Source organism: Homarus americanus, unplaced genomic scaffold, assembly GCF_018991925.1.
Source record: "Homarus americanus isolate GMGI-L3 unplaced genomic scaffold, GMGI_Hamer_2.0 scaffold320, whole genome shotgun sequence".
In the NCBI taxonomy this organism is placed as follows: domain Eukaryota; kingdom Metazoa; phylum Arthropoda; class Malacostraca; order Decapoda; family Nephropidae; genus Homarus; species Homarus americanus.
In genome coordinates this window covers 85,294-107,911 of record NW_024711225.1, presented here as the reverse complement: position 1 = coordinate 107,911, position 22,618 = coordinate 85,294, and the positions used below count along the sequence as shown (strand labels likewise).

At 45.5% G+C, this 22,618-nt stretch overlaps 1 protein-coding gene across 1 annotated transcript in view; it reads right to left on the bottom strand.

Moving 5' to 3' along the window:
* LOC121861142 overlaps positions 1 to 22,618 on the bottom strand; it is a 36,291-nt gene extending 13,673 nt beyond the window's left edge. The window contains exons 1-7 of the mRNA XM_042358737.1: positions 22,586 to 22,618; positions 22,061 to 22,400; positions 9,283 to 9,374; positions 6,913 to 7,024; positions 4,721 to 5,466; positions 4,410 to 4,446; positions 826 to 957 (exon numbers count right to left, since the gene is read on the bottom strand). Of these exons, the coding sequence (XP_042214671.1) occupies positions 826 to 957; positions 4,410 to 4,446; positions 4,721 to 5,466; positions 6,913 to 7,024; positions 9,283 to 9,374; positions 22,061 to 22,400; positions 22,586 to 22,618 (1,492 nt within the window). The remainder of the gene's footprint in view (positions 1 to 825; positions 958 to 4,409; positions 4,447 to 4,720; positions 5,467 to 6,912; positions 7,025 to 9,282; positions 9,375 to 22,060; positions 22,401 to 22,585) is intronic.

The following is a 22,618-nucleotide window of genomic DNA, read 5'->3' as shown; positions in this document are numbered from 1 at the left end:
ACACTCAGTCTATCACACACACATTCTACAAAACACACAGTCTATCATACACTCAGTCTATCATGCACTCAGTCTACAATACACTCAGTCTATCATATACTCAGTCTATCACACACTCAGTCTACAATACACTCAGTCTACAACACACTCAGTCTACAATACACTCAGTCTATCACGCACTCAGTCTATCATACACTCAGTCTATCACACACTCAGTCTATCACACACACAGTCTACAATACACTCAGTCTATCATATACTCAGTCTATCACACACGCAGTCTACAATACACTCAGTCTATCACACACTCAGTCTATCACACACACAGTCTACAATACACTCAGTCTATCATACACTCAGTCTATCACACACACAGTCTACAATACACTCAGTCTATCACACACAGTCTACAATACACTCAGTCTATCACACACAGTCTACAATACACTCAGTCTATCACACTCAGTCTACAATACACACTCAGTCTGTGCCTGCTCAGTCTATCACACCCAGTCTACAATACACTCAGTCTATCACACACTCAGTCTACAATACACTCAGTCTATCATACACTCAGTCTATCATATACTCAGTCTATCACACACACAGTCTACAATACACTCAGTCTATCATATACTCAGTCTATCACACACACAGTCTACAATACACTCAGTCTATCACACACTCAGTCTATCACACACTCAGTCTACAATACACTCAGTCTATCATACACTCAGTCTATCATACTCAGTCTACAATACACTCAGTCTACAATACACTCAGTCTATCATACACACAGTCTATCACACACACACACACACAGACCTGGGGGTGTGGCCCGGCGTGGACCAGTACGGGCCAACACGGGTTCTTTGAGAATGGACTTGGGAGGTGAGGCTGGACAATCAGAGGTGACACTTGATGGCTGGTCCACCTTGTGTCTCCTGTTACCTTCACCTGTAATACCAACACAAAATGAAGTGTTAGTCTCACAACACAGCACAGCACAGCACAGCACAGCACAGCACAACACAGCATAACACAACACAACACAGTTCACTTCCTTCCTCTGCCCTCTCCCTCCTCCCCTCTCTCTTTCCTCTCCCCTCTGCTCTCTCCCCCTCCCCTATCTCCTCTCTCCCTTAACCACGATATGTTGTACAGTATGGGGTACACCTGTGTTTGGATAACTAACAAGTGTGTTTTATCCACTGTACACACCTGTTGCCCCGACCACATGTGAATGATGCCCACACCTGTCTCACACACACACACACACACACACTACTACTACTACTTTGCTGTCACTGGGAATCGAGTATGACGATCATCCAGCTGTGATACAATGATATGAGTTATTAGGGATGTCAACTAGGTTGGTGAGCTCTGAGGTGATTAAAGAGACTGATATTGGACCGGGAGAGTCGTTCACAGATGTTGCACAAGTGGGGGGCTACATCTAATATGGGAGGGGCGATGGTAGCATCTTTCCGTCTTTGGCACTTGTCTGCCTCGGTATGCAGTTGGGCTAACTCGAAAGTATTGACACCTTCTTGAGTGGTGATCCTCCAAGCGGTACGGTGTGGAGTGATCGTCTCCCAGGTGAGGGGGTCGATTTGGCACTTTTTCAGGTTTGTCTTAAGACTATCCTTATACCTCTTCAGTTGCCCGGCAGCGTTACGTTTACTATTCGTTAGGTGACTGTAAAGTAGCTGCTTTGGCTGTCTACTGTCGTCCATGCGGGTAACATGGCCAGTCCAGCGTAGTTGTTCATGGATAATGGTAGCCTCGATGCTCCTACAGTTGGTGTCAGCGAGAATACTGGCATTTGTTTTCTTGTCTTCCCAGCGAACTCGGAGGATGGAACGTAGACTACGTTGGTGAAAGTTTTCAAGTGCCTTGAGGTGCCTCCTGTATGTAACCCATGTCTCGCTGCCATATAGCAGGGTGGGGAGGACCACTGCTCGATAAACATGTACTGTAACTTTATAGATAATTTCAACTCCCTACAGCTGAAGATACGGGTATGGAGTCTGCCAAAGGATTGAGATGCACATTTGAACCGATGTTGAATCCCTTCATCGATATCCACAGTGTTGGACAGGTGGGAGCTGAGATACTGAAAGTGGGTAACATTAGAGAGTGCAGTACAGTTAAGCTAGATGGATGGTGGAGGTGTGTCTGATCCAGGGGCAGGCTGAAAGTGAATCCGAGTCTTACGTACAATGTACATTCACCTCAAGGCCAAAGTGTGCATACGCATCTGCGTAGGTGTTCAGGATCTCCTGTAGGTCGCGTTGAATGTGAGCGACAAGAGTGAGGTAGTCTGCATACTGAAGTTCAGTAATGGAAGCTGCCAACACCTTTGTTCCTGCCTGGAGTCGTCTTATGTTGAAAAGATCCTTCATCCAGTACTCGACATCCACCTCGCCGGCTAAATTGGCGCTGGCACGAGTAAGGCAGGCAGCCAAGAAAATGTAAAAGAGAGTTGGTCCCATGACACATCCTTGTTTTACCCCCACTTGGATGGGGAAGAACTCAGACTGGGTGCCATGTACAGGGCACTATGTTGTTCTCTGCACTTTTCCTGTATCTGGCGGGCAGCAAAGATCATGTCAGTGGTGCCATGTGATGGTCTAAAGCCACATTGAGATTCTGGGAGAAAGTTTTCCGCCTCAGGAAGAACTCTGTTTAGGAGGACTTGGGCGATAATCCTGCCAGCTACGGACAGCAGCGAGATCCCATGGTAGTTGCCACAGTCTGACCGGTCTCCCTTGTTCTTATAAATATTAACGATGGAGGCGTCTTAAAGAGCTTGGGGGATTTCCCCCTTTTCCCATATATTCTCCAGGAGAGAGTGGAGACGGCTGGTAAGCAGAGGTCCTCCTGCTTTATACATCTCGGCTGGGATTCCATCAGGCCCTGAGGCTTAGTTATTTTTCATCTGTTTGATGGCAGTTGCTACCTCATCCAGGGATGGAGGATAACTGAGGTGGGTCAGCTCTGAGTGTACATCAACAGTTTGTACAGTACAGTACAGTGTTGGAGGGTGTACATCAACAGTTTGTACAGTACAGTACAGTGTTGGAGGGTGTACATCAACAGTTTGTACAGTACAGTACAGTGTTGGAGGGTGTACATCAACAGTTTGTACAGTACAGTACAGTGTTGGAGGGTGTACATCAACAGTTTGTACAGTACAGTACAGTGTTGGAGGGTGTACATCAACAGTTTGTACAGTACAGTACAGTGTTGGAGGGTGTACATCAACAGTTTGTACAGTACAGTACAGTGTTGGAGGGTGTACATCAACAGTTTGTACAGTACAGTACAGTGTTGGAGGGTGTACATCAACAGTTTGTACAGTACAGTACAGTGTTGGAGGGTGTACATCAACAGTTTGTACAGTACAGTACAGTGTTGGAGGGTGTACATCAACAGTTTGTACAGTACAGTACAGTGTTGGAGGGTGTACATCAACAGTTTGTACAGTACAATACAGTGTTGGAGGGTGTACCCAGGGGCTTATTACCCAAACACATGTGGCAGCTGAGACACATGTGGAGGCTGAGACACATGTGGAGGCTGAGACACATGTGGAGGCTGAGACACATGTGGAGGCCTAACACACTAATAATAATGATCACATTATTTGTTTAAAGTCTAATTTCTAAAGATAACTTTATATTTATTGATGGTAATACAGAGGTTTGTTTTATAACCTTTTATTGTCTTAATAACCAAGAATATATTTGTTTTGACCACTATGGATCAATTAAGGACATATTTATAACCTGAACTTTGTCTGAGCAATTTTCTAAATATTCAAGTGGGATTCACAGACTCACTGTGTTGTATCAAGTTTCCTTCATTTCTTCTCAGTGAATGCAGAGATCACAGAAGTGACGTCGACTTTACATAGAAGGTCAGAAACGCTCTGTCCACCGTGTGAGTCCTTAAAACTCTGTACATCTCCACTTGGACAGTGCAGCTCTCCTCCTCCTGCTGAGCTGCAGCTTGAGATATTGACTTGAAGTAGCTGACTAATTGTACAGTCTCATCATACAAAGCAACCAGAGCATCTGCTGCCTTCTTCACATTGGATCCCACAGTTTCCTCCAACAACTCTGCTAGGCCTCGTCTCGTCTTGCCAGGGCTGACGATGGATGGTCCACAATTTGTGTTACGACAGTGACTCAAAAATTCTCGCTCGCTGAGAATTATGTCTCTTCTGCTGAGCTCTCGTACCAAGTGACGTGGCACCTGAATCTATAAAAGGGAATTCTCAATTCAAATAATTGTTGGATTCTTCTTCGACACGAGCCTACAGAAATAATGGGCCTGAGCCTCACCTGCCTGTTGGATAATCCTCCCTGGGTGTACATCAACAGTTACAGTATGTTACTTACCTTCTCTGTTGGCTGCAACAGACTGTCTCAGCGGCTTCTGTCATAACAAACAATAAACTTAACATTATTTATTGACATTTCATAATGCACAAAATTCTTGATGTGCTGAGAGATAAAAATTATATTACAATACCTCCTTCACCTGAAGATTAACCCCAGCTTATTTCACCTGAAGAATAACCCCAGCTTATTTCACCTGAAGAATAACCCCAGCTTATTTCACCTGAAGAATAACCCCAGCTTATTTCACCTGAAGATTAACCCCAGCTTATTTCACCTTAACCCCAGCTTAGAGGTACAGAAGCACTCACCAGGTGGGAGGGGCTGCCTCTGTTAGCAGCAGCGATGGGCACTAGAGGTGTCAGTTGCCCTCCTAAGGGTGGGACTCGACCCCCTCCCAGGGCTGGCCTCCCTAGGGGTGAAGGACCTCCCCCTAGTAATGAAGGGGGCCCTAGTGGCGAGGGGGCCCCTAATGGCGGGGGTCCAAGAGATGGTCGCCCTACACCACCAAGCATGGTGTGGCTGTCTTGGGGGGCAGGAGGAAGGCTGTGGCGGACGTAACTATGGTCGTCACCTTCACCTCTCTCACCACTTATCTCTATATGTTTGTGTCTGTCCTTATCATTTGCTTCACATGTTGCATTATTTGCTTCACATGTCACATTATTTGCTTCACATGTCACATTATTTGCTTCACCTGTCACATTATTTGTTTCACATGTCACGTTATTTGCTTCACCTGTCACATTATTTGCTTCACATGTCACATTACTTGTTCCAACTGTCGTGTTATTTGCATCATTTGTCACCACACCTTGTTCACCATCATCACCACACTTTGTCCCTGTCACCACACCCTGTTCAACATCATCACCACACTTTGTCCCTGTCACCACACCCTGTTCACCACCATCACTAACAACAGACAGAGGTTGTAATACTCTTGATATATTATCATTAATTGCTCTGACACATTTATCTGTCCTCTGGGAAGGATCACTCACCAGGGTGTAGAGCAGGTCAGAGAGATGGACTTTATCTTGTGTGTTGTAATCTTCTGAAACAACAACAACAACAACTACTATCAACAAATAAACAACACCAACAACTACTATCAACAAATATTTATAATATATATAACAACTTGTCCAGGTCAGGGAAAAACAATAACTTTATCACTCAACGAGGAAAACTTTGTATATAAATTCCCCTAAGTTGGGTTATGTTACTTGGTTAGGTTAGGTTACATTTGGATATGTTAAGTTAGGTTGGCTTATATTAGGATTGGTTAGTGGTAGTTCTGGACACTAAGACACCCACAACATACCTTGGTTAGTGGTAGTTCTGGACACTAAGACACCCACAACATACCTTGGTTAGTGGCAGTTCTGGACACTAGAACACCCACAACATACCTTGGTTAGTGGTAGTTCTGGACACTAGGACACCCACAACATACCTTGGTTAGTGGTAGTTCTGGACACTAGGACACCCACAACATAGCTTGGTTAGTGGTAGTTCTGGACACTAGGACACCCACAACATACCTTGGTTAGTGGTAGTTCTGGACACTAGGACACCCACAACATACCTTGGTTAGTGGTAGTTCTGGACACTAGGACACCCACAACATACCTTGGTTAGTGGTAGTTCTGGACACTAGGACACCCAACAACATACCTTGGTTAGTGGTAGTTCTGGACACAAGGACACCCACAACATACCTTGGTTAGTGGTAGTTCTGGACACTAGGACACCCACAACATGCCTTGGTAGTGGTAGTTCTGGACACTATGACACCCAACATACCTTGGTAGGTCGTAGTTCTGACACTAGGACACCCACAACATACCTTGGTTGTGGTAGTTCTGGACACTAGGACACCCACAACATACCTTGGTTAGTGGTAGTTCTGGACACTATGACACCCACAACATACCTTGGTTAGTGGTAGTTCTGGACACTAGGACACCCACAACATACCTTGGTTAGTGGTAGTTCTGGACACAAGGACACCCACAACATACCTTGGTTGGTGGTAGTTCTGGACACTAGGACACCCACAACATACCTTGGTTAGTGGTAGTTCTGGACACTAGGACACCCACAACATACCTTTGTTAGTGGTAGTTCTGGACACTAGACACCCACAACATACCTTGGTTAGTGGTAGTTCTGGACACAGACACCCACAACATACCTTGGTTAGTGTAGTTCTGGACACTAGACACCCACAACATACCTTGTTAGTGGTAGTTCTGACACTAGGACACCCACAACATACCTTGGTTAGTGGTAGTTCTGGACACTAGGACACCCACAACATACCTTGGTTAGTGGTAGTTCTGGACACAAGGACACCCACAACATACCTTGGTTAGTGGTAGTTCTGGACACTAGGACACCCACAACATACCTTGGTTAGTGGTAGTTCTGACACTAGGACACCCACAACATACCTTGGTTAGTGGTAGTTCTGGACACAAGGACACCCACAACATACCTTGGTTAGTGGTAGTTCTGGACACTAAGACACGGACAACATCATCAATGGTGTCCAGCTGCTGATGCCTGTGTCCCTGTTGTAGTAATATATACCCAACTGGCTGTCCTCCCTGTCCATCCACCCAGAGATAGAGACTTGGATCAATACATACATACATACATACATACATACATACATACATACGAGTACATACATATTATCATACAGTAATACCACACGCTGCTTTTTACGCTGCTTTCCACATTTACTGCACCGCCAGAACCGAATGCCCACTTTCCAGGGTTCATCTACTCATATATCGGGCAGGTGCGCACGCGTCGCCCAGTCATCAAAACATTACCGAGTTCTTCAACCGCCACCCACCACAGCCGGCCCAAGTCAGTGATAATGATAGTGAGGATATGGACTTATATGGACTTTGAGGGTTTGAGCCCTGCAAGCCTCTGTGGGGATAGTAATACAATTGATACAAGTGATACAGGAGGGCCAATAATCTGCCCTCTGCCTCGAACCAACCCCCATCCCCCCGTGTGCCCAGCCGTCTTTTCTACTAATGTAGGTTAAAACCTAATATTATTGATATTTCTCTTAATTATTAATTGTGTGTGCATACCATCATAAAATTAAGATGTTATTTTTACTACAACGTAGGTATTGTGTCTGAAAAAGTGGAGTTTGGGGGTCGGGCCAGTCTCTATTTCAATTAATCCCACATGTTGTTATTCACTTTACTGGCCAGTGGGTTCAATTGACCGCGTAAAGCGAGGTATTACTGTATACTGAACATATTGGTACAGTATATATACACACATAATAAATGGTATTTTTATGAATAGTTCTGAATATAAAATAATAATACTGTAATAATAATAATAATAATAATAATAATAATAATAATAATAATAATAATAATACTAATAATAATAATATAAAAAAATAACAGTATTAATAATAATAATAATAATAATAATAATAATAATAATAATAATAATAATAATAATAATAATAATAATAATAATAATAATAATAATAATAATAAAAGTACTACTACTATTACTACTACTACTGTTACTCACAGGCTTGGATCAATTAGTAATTGTAATTGAAACTAGTTATAATTAATTACACAAATCTGAGTAATTGTAATTGTATTTGTAATTGAACTTAGAGAATAATAAAGTAATTGTAATTATAATTGCAATTTGCTATTCAAGTTTAATCCAATTACGCCATGAAACTGGGACAATATGAAGGATTACACACACGGGACTACTGTAGAGTTATATGTCTAGCCCACTATGACGCCGACTGTCGCACTATGACGCCTCATGTCAGCCCACTATGACGCCTCGCACTCATGTCGCCCACTATGACGCCTCGCACTCATGTCAAGCCCACTATGACGCCTCGCACAGCCCACTATGACGCCTCGACTCAGTGGCCCATGACGCCTCACTCGCCCATGACGCCGACTCATGTCAGCCCACAGTTCATGTCGCCCACTATGACGCCTCGCACTCATGTCAAGCCCACTATGACGCCTCGCACTCATGTCAAGCCCACTATGACGCCTCGCACTCATGTCAAGCCCACTATGACGCCTCGCACCTGTCAAGCTATGCCCTGACCATGTCGCCACTATGACGCTCGCACTCATGTCAAGCCCACTATGACGCCTCGACCATGTCGCCCACTATGACGCCTCGCACCTTATCAAGCCCACTATGACGCCTCGACTCATGTCAAGCCCACTATGACGCCTCGCACTCTTATCAAGCCCACTATGACGCCTCGCACTCATGTCAAGCCCACTATGACGCCTCGCACTCATGTCAAGCCCACTATGACGCCTCGCACTCATGTCAAGGTGTACTGGGACTACTGGCAAAGGCTGGGCTTATTGGAAACACAATAAGTTTTTACCTGTATCTTACTTGGTTTTATTATTCACAAGTGATGTACCAACTTAGTGTTTTGCTGTAGCTAACACCAGATAACTTAATTTAGCTTATGGAAGTCTAATATCTGCACACCGAAAACATTAATACTTATGTAAAATTTATACTAAATCTTGTGTTGTTATGACTACTGTTTAGATAAGCCAATCTATAATAACTCTTTATAATGAGTTAAAGGGAAATTATTATAATTATATAGTAATTGTAATTTGAGAGAATTGTAAGCCAAGTAATTGTATTTGTAATTTAAACTTCAGTTGAGTAATTGTAATTGAAAATGTAATCGACCTTAAATAGTGTAATTGATCCAAGCCTAAATACTACTACTACTACTACTACTACTACTACTACTACTACTACTACTACTACTACTACTAATAATAATAATAATATGATAATGAAGACTCACACAGGTACCCAGGCAGGTGGTAGAGGGTGTATAAGAGCGGCTCTGGCTAATGGCACCAAATGTGGTTCTGTCGACGGCTGAATACCGACCACCTCACAATATTCCAGCACGTCTGTAATGATTATTAATACACCTTTATAATACTAAAGTTATTATAATGATATACTGATTTACTACAACACTATCACCACCAACCAGCCCTACCTACCACCACCACCAACCACCTACCTACCACCACCACCAACCAGCCCTACCTACCACCACCACCAACCAGCCTTACCTACCACCACCACCAACCAACTTACCTACCACCACCAACAACCAGCCCTACCTACCACCACCACCAACCAGCCTTACCTACCACCACCACCAACCAGCCCTACTCACCACCACCACCAACCAGCCCTACCACCACACACCAACCAGCCCTACCCACCACCACCACCAACCAGCCCTACCACCACCACCACCAACCAGCCCTACCTACCACCACCACCAACCACCAACCACCACCACCACCAACCAGCCCTACCACCACCAACCAGCCCTACCACCACCACCAACCAGCCCTACCACCACCACCAACCAGCCCCACCTACCACCACCACCAACCAGTTACCTACCACCACACCACCAACCAGCCCTACCACCACCACCACCAACCAGCCCTACCACCACCACCACCACCAACCAGCCCCACCTACCACCACCACCACCAACCAGCCCTACCTACTACCACCAACCAGCCCTACCTACCACCACCAACCAGCCCTACCACCACCACCAACCAGCCCTACCACCACCACCACCAACCAGCCCTACCACCACCACCACCAACCAGCCCTACCCACCACCACCACCAACCAGCCCCTACCACCACCACCACCAACCAGCCCTACCCACCACCACCACCAACCAGCCCTACCACCACCACCACTAACCAGCCCTCACCACCACCATAACCACCCAACCACCACCACCACCAACCAGCCCTACTACCACCAACCAGCCCTACCTACCACCACCAACCAGCCCTACCTCACCACCACCAACCAGCCCTACTCTACCACCACCACCAACCAGCCTACCTACCACTACCACCACCAACCAGCCCTACCTACCACCACCACCAACCAGCCCTACCACCACCACCACCAATAACCAGCCCTACCCACACCACCACCACCAACCAGCCCTACCTACCACCACCAACCAGCCCTACCACCACCACCAACCAGCCCTACCACCACCACCAACCAGCCCTACCTACCACCACCACCAACCAGCCCTACCACCACCACCACCAACCAGCCCTACCCACCACCACCACCAACCAGCCCTACCACCACCACCACCAACCAGCCCTACCACCACCACACACCAACCAGCCCTACCACCACCACTCACCAACCAGCCCTACCCACCACCACCACCAACCAGCCCTACCACCACCACCACCAACCAGCCCTACCCACCACCACCACCAACCAGCCCTACCCACCACCACCACCAACCAGCCCTACCAACCACCACCAACCAGCCCTACCACCACCACCACCAACCAGCCTTACCTACCACCACCACCAACCAGCCCTACGCACCACCACCACCAACCAGCCCTACACCACCACCACCAATCCAGCCCTACCTACCACCACCACCAACCAGCCCCACCTACCACCACCAACCAGCCCTACGACCACCACCACCAACCAGCCCTACCTACCACACCACCACCAACCAGCCCTACCACCACCACCTCAAACCAGCCCTACCACCACCACCACCAACCAGCCCTACCTACCACCACCACCAACCACCCCAACCACCACCACCACCAACCAGCCCTACCACCACCAACCAGCCCTACTCTACCACCACCAACCAGCCCTACCTACCACCACCAACCAGCCCTACCACCACCACCAACCAGCCCTACCTACCACCACCACCAACCAGCCTACCTACCACCACCACCAACCAGCCCTACCACCACCACCACCAACCAGTCTTGTACCTACCACCACCAACCAGCCCTCCTACCTACCACCACCAACCAGCCCTACCACCACCACCAACCAGCCCTACCTACCACCACCAACCAGCCCTACCACCACCACCAACCAGCCCTACCTACCACCACCACCAACCAGCCCTACCACCACCACTCACCAACCAGCCTTACCCACCACCACCACTAACCAGCCCTACCACTCACCACCACCACCAACCAGCCTTACTCACCACCACCACCAACCAGCCCTACCACCACCACCACCAACCAGCCCTACCCACCACCACCACCAACCAGCCCTACCTACCACCACCAACCAGCCCTACTCTACCACCACCACCAACCAGCCCTACCACCACCACCACCAACCAGCCCTACCTACCACCACCACCAACCAGCCCTACCACCACCACCACCAACCAGCCCTACCCACCACCAACCAGCCCTACCACCACCACCACTAACCAGCCCTACCTACCACCACCACCAACCAGCCCTACCACCACCACCACCAACCAGCCCTACCACCACCACCACCAACCAGCCCCACCCACCACCACCACCAGCATCACTGAGGAGAAATCATGTGGGTTTGACTTTACAATGAACCTCTTCTCCTCCTCCTCACTCCTCCCTCCCTCCTCCTCTTCCTCCTCTCTCTCCTCCTCCTCCTCCTCTCCTCCTCCTCCTCTCCTCCTCCTACTCCTGGGACATTTGGCCGAATGGATATAGCTTTTATTTTTTCTTTCTTTTTTGCAATATATTCTTTGTACATTAACTAAAGGATAAAAGATATTAATTATAATGTAATTACTTTATAAATATTGTTTCAGTCTTGTGTTTAATATTTATGAACATCTCGTTTTATACAGTAATATTTATGTAATTATATCACAATAATATCTTTTATCCTTTAGTAAATGTACAAATGAGAGAGAGAGAGAGGCCAGGCATATTATATCATTAAATCATCCCATACACGTGCTCCCCCCATGACCTTTATAGTATCGACGGTACAGATTACAGGTAGTATTAGTGGCGGGAGGAGGGAGAGTACTAGACCTGTATAAGGGAAGAACGACCAGCTACCTGCCTCCTGCCGCCCCTCCTTCCCCCTCCTCTCCTGCCGCCCTCCCTTCCCCCTCCCTCCTGCCGCCCCTCCCTTCCCCTCCCTCCTGCCGCCCCTCCCTTCCCTCCCCTCCTGCTGCCCCCCTCCCTTCCCTCCTCTCCTGCTGCCCTCCCTTCCCTCCTCCTGTCCCCCTCCCTTCTCCCTCTCCCTGCCGCCCTCTCTCCTCCTTCCTGTTCCCCCCCACCCCTCACACAACACGTGGCACCCTTCACGGCACCTCTCATATGGATCAACCCTATCCCTACTTGACTGTCTGCCAACTCACCTGTTGTCTACTCTGTCTACCTTCCACCTCGTCTATCTCCGTCTGTCGTTCAATCACTTGTCTGATCTCAACTGCCGTTTTCTCACCTTGTTGTCTACCTGTATAAGGGAGTTAGGTTCCCACAAGTCACCATGGCAACCATCCAGTGTGCTGGACTCAGCTGACATTTACCTTAATGTCAAACTAATACACAGTTGATGGCACTATAACACCCCCTAATACACTCACTACAACACCCTGTAATACACTCACTACAACACCCTGTAATACACTCACCACAACACCCTGTAATACACTCACTACAACACCCTGTAATACACTCACTACAACACCCTGTAATACACTCACTACAACACCCCTGTAATACACTCACTACAACACCCTGTAATACACTCACTACAACACTGTAATACACCACTACAACACCCTGTAATACACTCACTACAACACCCTGTAAACACTCACTACAACACCCTGTAATACACCTCACAACAACACCCTGTAATACACTACTACAACACCCTGTAATACACTCACTACAACACCTGTAATACACTCACAACAACACTCTGTAATACACTCACTACAACACCCTGTAATACACTCACTACAACACCCTGTAATACACTCACTACAACACCCTGTAATACACCTACTACAACACCCTGTACACTCACTACCAAGGTTGGTTAGGTTAGGGTTAGCATCACCATCAGCTACACAGGTTCGGGTAACGGCAAATTTTACGATGACTCACACAAGGTTTAAAGGGCAATGTATGCACACACACGCACGCACGCACGCACGCACGCACACACACACACACACACACACACACACACACACACACACACACACACACGTGCCACGTGATGGTCAGCCACATTGAGATTTTGGGGAGAAAGTTTCTGCCTCAGGAAGAACTCTGTTTAGGAGGACTCCGATAATCCTGCCAGCTACGGACAGCAGCGAGATCCCACGGTAGTTGCCACAGTCTGACCGGTCTCCTTGTTCTTATAAATATTAACGATGGAGGCGTCTTAAAGATGAGGGAATTCTCTTTACCCACATATTCTCCAGAGAGAGTGGAGGCGGCTGGAAGCAGAGGTCCTCCTGCTTTATACATCTCGGCTGGGATTCCATCAGGCCCTGAGGTTGTTATTGTTCATCTGTTTGATGGCAGTAGCTACCTCATCCTGGGATGGAGGATAACTGAGGTGGGCTCTCTGAGTGCTGAGGGACCTGCTGGGTAGTCAGGACATCCACTTTGGTGTTTCGGTTGAGCAGTGAACGGTAGTGCTTTTTCCAGCGCTGAAGGAGGCCTTCATCGTCTTTAATTATGGAGTTACCATCAGATGAGCGGAGAAGGGGTGTGCCATGAGTGATCGGCCCATATAATGTTTTAATGCAATTGAAAAATTTGTGCACCTTGTGCTGATCTGCAATTTTTTGTATTTCACATGTTTTATTTTTAAACCAATCGTTCTTTAGGTTGTAGTTCTGCCAAGCCGCCGCTTTTTTTGGAAGGTATCAGCTTTAATCCGACACTGAGAGTTGTTCTGCCAGTCAGTTAAAGCAGCACGTTTATCATTGATTGTTGGGTCATTTTCATCAAAACAGTCCTGGAGTATTGTGTCGATCTGGCCGAGGGTCTCTGCAGGTTTTTGTCATGACAGTGTCGAGAGTATCCCATTCGGCACCGAGATTTGCGTTGATTGCTGTTGGGTTGTTTATCAGCCCGTGGTCGAGATGCTCTCTGAAAGTATGTGCTACCGCCGGGTCCTCCAAACGCTCAGTGTTAAAACCTTATCTTGAGGCTTGCTGTCTTCATTGTTTTTGGGCGACGTGAAGTGAGAGCTTGGCTCTAACGAGCCGATGATCAGTGTCGCAGTGGTCTGAGCCACGCATGGCGCAGGTGAGGGGACATCTCGGCGATCTCTTTTTCTGACAATGATGTCGTCAGTGATATGCCAGTGTTTGGATCGTGGCTGTTACCACGAACCCTTGAACTTGTCGGCCTGCCTAAACAAGGTATTGGTGATAGTGAGGTTGTGTGCAGCACACTTGAGGAGGAGAGGCCATTGGGATCCTTGCCTAGTCCATTTCTCATGGTTCCCTGCCAAATGTCAGCATCTCTGCCAACTCTGGCATTGAAGTCACCAAGGAGCACAACCTTAACTTCTCTAGGGATAGAGGTTAGCACTCTGTCAAGGTCGACATAAAAGGCCTCCTCGATGTCATCCTCTGCATCCAGTATTGGGGCGTATGTACTGATGAAAAAGGCATGAATTGAATGATTCAGTGGGACTCGGAGTGTCATGAGAGTCATTGATCCCAATAGGCATTTCAGTTAGCCTGTGTAGGATGTGTTGGAGAATGGCAAAGCCAACTCCATAGATGTGGTTTCTTCCGCAGCAGGTTTTACCTTCCAGAAATAGCTTAGCCAGATCCTCGTTCTGTGACTTGACCCTCATTTGGGAGCCGGGATTCACTAATGGCTGGTATGTCGATGTTATACCTCGCCAGCTCTTTTGCCACAAGGGCAGCTCTTCTTTCAGGACGCTCATTTGTGCCAGTATCCTGAAGCGTCCTGACATTCCATGCAGCGACCATAAGAGGTTGTATAGTTTTGTTTGGATCTGTGATTTTGATTGTGTTTTCGACCACATAAGGATGACCTTACTGGGTGCAGTTGCCCAATCAAGTTGGTTCTTAGCAGGCTATGTTAAGGGCACCTTTTCTAGCCCCCTCCCCATGTGGGGTGAGCAGAGTGGCTCCTTGAAAGGGCTGCTCAGTCGCATAGACAGGACCGGATTGCACTGCTGCCTAGATCCCAGTGCATAAACGACCATCTTATCTGTGCTGCCCATGTGCAGAGTTTTGACAAGAGACTCCCAGCAGTCATCTCTGCCTGTCCCTGCCATAGGACTTTTGGATGTACAGTACAGTATAGGGATTTTGATGATGATGAGAGGTATGATGAGCTGGATGATGGCTGAATGTGAGTTGATTTATGTAGTGAGGCAGGAGCGCAGGCCGCAACCACACATCTTGGCTCTACCTTTTCCTGATCCAGTGGTGCAAGTGTTGCAACGACGGGAGAGAGTTGCAATGGACTGTCGATAGCCCAGTTTGTTGGGTTTCGCCTTAGTAGCCTGTCCATCAGGCATTGCCTTCGTCGCGGTGTAGTCGTTGGGTTCCCATGGTGGTCACCTCTTCCCCTATACCACCCGTTAGGGTCTTGTTGGGCTCTGTAATCATGTCTGCCTGATGCGGGGCTCCACCGAAAATTTTCATTCGGGGTTTACTCCGCAGCTTTACCTGCTAAGGTTAATCCACGAGGCAGCGTGGCAATGGTTGGACGAGGACATGTCCACATGTCAGTGGGCCTATGCGCCAATCCTCTGGGGCCCACTGCTACTCCGAGATCTCCTTCTGGTCTAGCCTGGGCCCACGAGGAACCCAGTTACCATGTGGTGCCACGAGGAGGTAGAGCAGGAGTCTTGATGATGAGAAGACCGTGTACTGGCAGGGGAAGACTTATGGAAGTAGCTTCCCTGTGTGGGGGGGTAAGTTTCTAGTGTGCTACACGTGTATGGTTGTGCCAGTGTCTGTGTTCACACAGAGGGTGATAAAATGAGTCTAGTGCGGCAGCAATAAGTCAGTGTTAAGGATCAAGCAGCGACCTGAGGTTGGGAACCTCTGTTCTATACAGTAACTCACTGAAGCTGCTGACTAAGGGAAGCAAGTGTCCTAAAGTATTACCTTATTTATTCCTTCTACAGCCTCACTACAGTACAGTACAGCACTGTACAGTACAGTACCTACTGTACTATTTTCTTACAAACCACAACAAAACTAATCATTTATACTAATATAAAAACTTAAATTCAAAAATAAAAATTTATTTTGGTACTACAGTCTACAGCAGTTTATATTGAAAGGTTTTAATAACATTTATGTATAAACTTAAAAAAAGTCCAGGTGAGGCAGCTGTCTAGTGTATAATATTTATTTAATAAAAGTCACCTATTACCTATTTCAAGACTAACCCAAATTGGGTGGAAGAATTACATATTTCCCACTGAGGCTTTTTCTCTAGTGTTGGGTAAAGAGGCGGATCCTGTCCACCCAACACCAAGTTTATGATTCACCTGTTTATAAACAGTTTCAGTGAACAACCAAATACTAAGTGACAACTGTTTCTGGGGAACTTTGTGTTGTACATTATTAACAGGTTAAGCTACCTAACCTGACCTGACCTAACCTGACCTAACCTAAAACAAATGTACTGTATGCACTGTATGCTACATAGGATGATGCTGGTAAGTCATTATATACATCACCAAATTTATAAAACAAAAACTGTACAATAATGTTTATCTTTATCAGGGTACCGTATATACTTGTACCTCGTGTATTGGTCGACCCAAGTTTTTGAGGGTAATGGAACAACAAATTAGGGTAATAAAGCACCATATTTTATGGCATATAAAATTCATTTCAGAAAACCTTCACTAAAAACACTCTGTGTCCTATAAACTGAGGGTTAGCTGTGCCGAAACACGATTACCGAAAGGCAAATTGATTACCATTACGGCACTTTACACAGAATTGGGTAGTTTCAGCAAATATTGTAGATTTCCATTCAAGTATTCATTCAAGATAATTAGGATAGAATATTATTGTAATACAACAGTTTTTAATTGAAAACCATTCAAAAAGATTACGGTAACATCTTTTGAACAACGAAAGAAAATGAAAGTTGATTGTTTTTGGCGTGGTTTTATCCCACTCACTGTAATATTGTGCATTTCAGCAAAAATATTACATTTCCTTGAATGTATTATATTGAGCACAGCATGGATAGAATATCATTGTAATACAACAGTATTTTAACGAAAACTATCAAAAAACGAGTAACATCTCTTGAACATCGGAAGGTTAGGTAAAGGTCTTTTGTTTCGTCGTGTACTTTATCCTATTTTACATTGAAATACATCACGTTTCAGCAAAACTACTACAGTATTTATTTCTGAGAATTCAGGCACAGTTAAGGTCAAATATACATGTGATGTAACAGTTTTTTAACTGAAAACGATTCGAAAAACACATCCGTCTAGCCGATACGTCAGAGCCCTGGTTGCGGAGGCTTTGCATTGGCCCTTCCCGAGCAGCCTTTAATATTACCGTACGTTGAAATTGTGTTTATATTCTTACTGTCTTGCTTCTTATTTTCCAGAAATATGACAAGTTTGTATGATATAATACAATGTTGCGGTACTTTTAATTTACAAGTACAGTACAGTGATCCCTCGGTTAACGAGCGCCTCGGTTAACAGCTCGGTTAACAATTACCTTCCATAAGATTCTTAACTTCGGTTAACGAGCATTCCCTCGATTAACGAATTCCTTCTGGCCCCTCAACATGTTTTAACGCTCACTAGCTGTCATTAGTCCGCCAATACAGTAATGGTTCTAGGGCTTAAATTTCTTACTATTTTAGTAAATATCAAGAAGTTTGTACTATTCAATAATTTTAAAAGTCTTATATTAAATTTTTTAGTCATTTTAACAATTATTTTACATAATTTAAGTACAGAACTAGTTTTTAGCATGCCAGACAGCCCTCAACACACCAAACAGTAAGGAATTTACTACAGCTGGTGGACCGCCAAATGCAAGCTAAAACATGGAGGCGGCTCGTAGAAACTCGTTAACCGAGGGTGGTGCGTTGCGTAAACAATATGAGGTTGAGGTGGATTATTATATTAAGTGTGAAATATCGAAAAGGTTTTATTACCGGTATTTTTGTCGATCTCACGGCTACTGTGATACGTATATGATATAATAAGTTAGCCCGTGGCAAGAACTTCAACATAGACTACTGAAAACCGTTGTAAGGTAAGTTAGCCTATTGTTAAGTTGGTGAGCTTCATCTGCTGAAGGAACTGCACAGTTTATCATTACTAATTGGTACATATTTTATGTTTCCATTGTTTACTGGCAGTAAATGTTAAATATTTTTCATGTCTAAAGCTAAAAGTTGCTCCTCGCCCTTCCCATCATGCACGGATACAACCTAACTACACTATTACCCATGTAGAGGTTGACCCCCAAATTTTTTGCCTAAAAATTTGGTCTTAAAACTCTACTATACAAGACTATATACAGTACTGTACTTGTTCTCAACACTATTATCAATGTTTCATTACCTAAAATAATTTACATTGCTATGTCTTGCTGGCCAAGACGTGGTTAATTATCACCAAACATTCCTGCCGACAAAAACGGATCACCCGCGACGATGGCATCTTTGTTGTGGGGCAGCACGAATTATATTTATTTACGGGAAAACAACAACATTATCAGGTTGGTTATTTCGGTGGAAATAAATTTTGTCCAAACTAACTTTAAGGTTTACATAGACGGTCTACTGGGCTTCTAAATCTCTACTCTAATCCTTGCCAACCTAACCTAACCTAGTGTGGCTTCTACTGTATATTAGCACCAATGATGGTAACATATTGACAATTATGTAAACACCAACTTTTCATCGCTCTTTGGACCTTAATGAGATAAACTAACATTTTCTGGAAAAAAAAATGTTGTTAGGTTATGGTAGGTTAGGTTATGGTAGGTCAGTAGTAGGGGTTATGGTAGGTTAGGTTATGGTAGGTTAGGTGGTGTGTTATGGTAGGTTATGTTATGGTAGGTTGGTGTAGGTTAGGTTATGGTAAGTTATGGTAGGTTATGTTATGGTAGGTTATGGTAGGTTAGGTTGTGGTAGGTTATTGTAGGTTAGGTTAGAGTAGGTCAGTATGGTAGGTTAGGTTATGGTAGGTTAGGTATGGTAGGTTGGTAGTAGTAGGTCAGTTTATGGTAGGTTATGTTATGGTAGGTTGGGTTATGGTAGGTTATGTAGGTTGGTGGTAGGCTGAGGTTAGGCGGTAGGTTGTGTTATGTAGGTTAGGTTATGGTAGGTTATGTTATGGTAGGTTATGGTAGGTTGGTGTGTTATGGTAGGTTATGGTGGTTATGTTATGGTAGGTTATGTTATGGTGGTTGGGCGTAGGTTATGTTATGGTAGGTTGGTAGGTTATGTTATGGTAGGTTATGTTGTGGTAGGTTAGTGTTGTGGTAGGTTGTGTTGGGGTAGGTTATGTTATGGTAGGTTGTGGGTCATGGTGGTGGTTATGGTAGGTTATGTTATGGTAGGTTATGTTGTGGTAGGTTATGGTAGGTTATGTTATGGTAGGTTATGGTAGGCTAGGGGTTAGGTTATGTTATGGTAGGTTAGGTCATGGTGAGGTTATGGTAGGTTATGTTATGGTAGGTTATGTTATGGTAGGTTATGGTAGGTTAAGGTAGGTTATGGTAGGTTATGTTATGAGGTTGTGGCGGTAGGTTATGTTATGGTAGGTTATGTTATGGTAGGTTGTGTTATGGTAGGTTATGGTAGGTTAAGGTAGGTTATGGTAGGTTATGTTGGGGTTGTGTTATGGTAGGTTATGTTATGGTAGGTTAGGGTAGGTTATGTTATGGTAGGTTATGGTAGGTTGGGTGTAGGCAGTTATGGTAGGTTATGGTAGGTTATGTTATGGTAGGTTATGTTATGGTAGGTTATGTTATGGTAGGTTAGGTTGGGGTAGGTTGTGTTGTGGTAGGTTATGGTAGGTTAGTTGTGGGTTGGTTATGGTAGGTTATGTTGGGTAGGTTGGGTGTGTTGGGTTATGGTAGGTTGGGTAGGTGTTATGGTGGAGGTTATGTTATGGTAGGTTATGGTAGGTTGTGGTAGGTTATGGTGTGGTGTTAGGTTATGGTAGGTTGGATGGTAGGTTATGGTGGTAGGTTGGTGTTGGTAGGTTATGTTATGGTAGGTTGTGTTGTGGTAGGTTATGTTATGGTAGGTTAGTGTTGTGGTAGGTTGGTGGTAGGTTGGTAGTGGTAGGTTATGGTAGGTTATGTTATGGTAGGTTATGTTATGGTAGGTTATGTTATGGTAGGTTATGTTGTGGTAGGTTATGTTGCGGTGTTGGGTTTGGCGGTAGGTTATGTTATGGTAGGTTGCGGTAGGTTATGTTGCGGTAGGTTGGGGTAGGTTGCGGTAGGTTGCGTTGTGGTGTTGCGTTGGGGTAGGTGGTAGGTTGTGGCGGTAGGTTAAGGTAGGTTATGGTAGGTTATGTTGTGGTAGGTTATGTTGTGGTAGGTTAGGTCATGGTAGGTTATGGTAGGTTATGTTATGGTAGGTTATGTTTATGGTAGGTTATGTTATGGTAGGTTATGTTATGGTTATGGTAGGTTAAGGTAGGTTATGGTAGGTTATGTTATGGTAGGTTATGTTATGGTAGGTTAGGTCATGGTAGGTTATGGTAGGTTGTGTTATGGTAGGTTATGTTATGGTAGGTTATGTTATGGTAGGTTGTGTTGGGGTAGGTTGCGGTGTTGCTGCAGGTAGTTGCGTTATGGTAGGTTATGGTAGGTTGGGGGTGTTGGGGTAGGTTGGTAGGTTGTGGTGGGTTGGTTATGGTAGGTTGGGTAGGTTGTGGGTAGGTTGTGTTGTGGTGCGGAGGTTGGTTGCGGTAGGTGGTAGGTTGCAGGTTGTGTTGTAGGTTATGTTATGGTAGGTTATGGTAGGTTATGTTATGGTAGGTTATGGTAGGTTATGTTATGGTAGGTTATGTTATGGTAGGTTATGTTATGGTAGATTATGTTATGGTAGGTTATGTTATGGTAGGTTATGTTATGGTAGGTCATGGTAGGTTATGGTAGGTCATGGTAGGTCATGGTAGGTTATGCTATGGTAGGTTATGTAGGTTATGGTAGGTCATGGTAGGTTATGGTAGGTCGTAGGTTATGTTATGGTAGGTTATGTTATGGTAGGTTAAGTTATGGTAGATTATGTTATGGTAGGTTATGTTATGTGGTAGGTTATGGTAGGTCATGGTAGGTTATGGTAGGTCATGGTAGGACATGGTAGGTTATGTTATGGTAGGTTATGTTATGGTAGGTTATGGTAGGTTATGTTATGTTATGGTAGGTCATGGTAGGTTATGTTATGGTAGGTTGGTGGTAGGTCATGTAGGTCATGGTAGGTTATGGTAGGTTATGTTATGGTAGGTTATGGTAGGTTATGTTATGGTAGGTTATGGTAGGTTATGTTATGGTAGGTCATAGTAGGTTATGTGGTAGGTCATGGTAGGTTATGGTAGGTCATGGTAGGTCATGGTAGGTTATGGTAGGTCATGGTAGGTGCGGTAGGTCATGGTAGGTCATGTTATGGTAGGTTATGGTAGGTCATGGTAGGTCATGGTAGGTTATGGTAGGTCATGGTATCATGGTAGGTTACAGGAAGAGTAACAACACTGACCTTGCTGTGTGATGTTGTAGTCTGGGCTGAAGACTTCTTCAAGCACTGTCTGCTGCTGATCCTCCACTGTCTGCTGCTGATCCTCCACTGTCTGCTGCTGATCCTCCACTGTCTGCTGCTGATCCTCCACTGTCTGCTGCTGATCCTCCACTGTCTGCTGCTGATCCTCCACTGTCTGCTGCTGATCCTCCACTGTCTGCTGCTGATCCTCCACTGTCTGCTGCTGATCCTCCACTGCTGCTGATCCTCCACTGTCTGCTGCTGATCCTCCACTGTCTGCTGCTGATCCTCCACTGTCTGCTGCTGATCCTCCACTGTCTGCTGCAGGGTGAAGGTCATGCTTCAGGTGGTAGAGGCGTCAAAGCCATAATGTTCCCAGCCTGACGTGAGGGGCACCATTATGACGTGAGGGGCACCATTATGACGTGAGGGGCACCATTATGACGTGAGGGGCACCATTATGACGTGAGGGGCACCATTATGACGTGAGGGGCACCATTATGACGTGAGGGGCACCACTATGACGTGAGGGGCACCATTATGACGTGAGGGCACCAT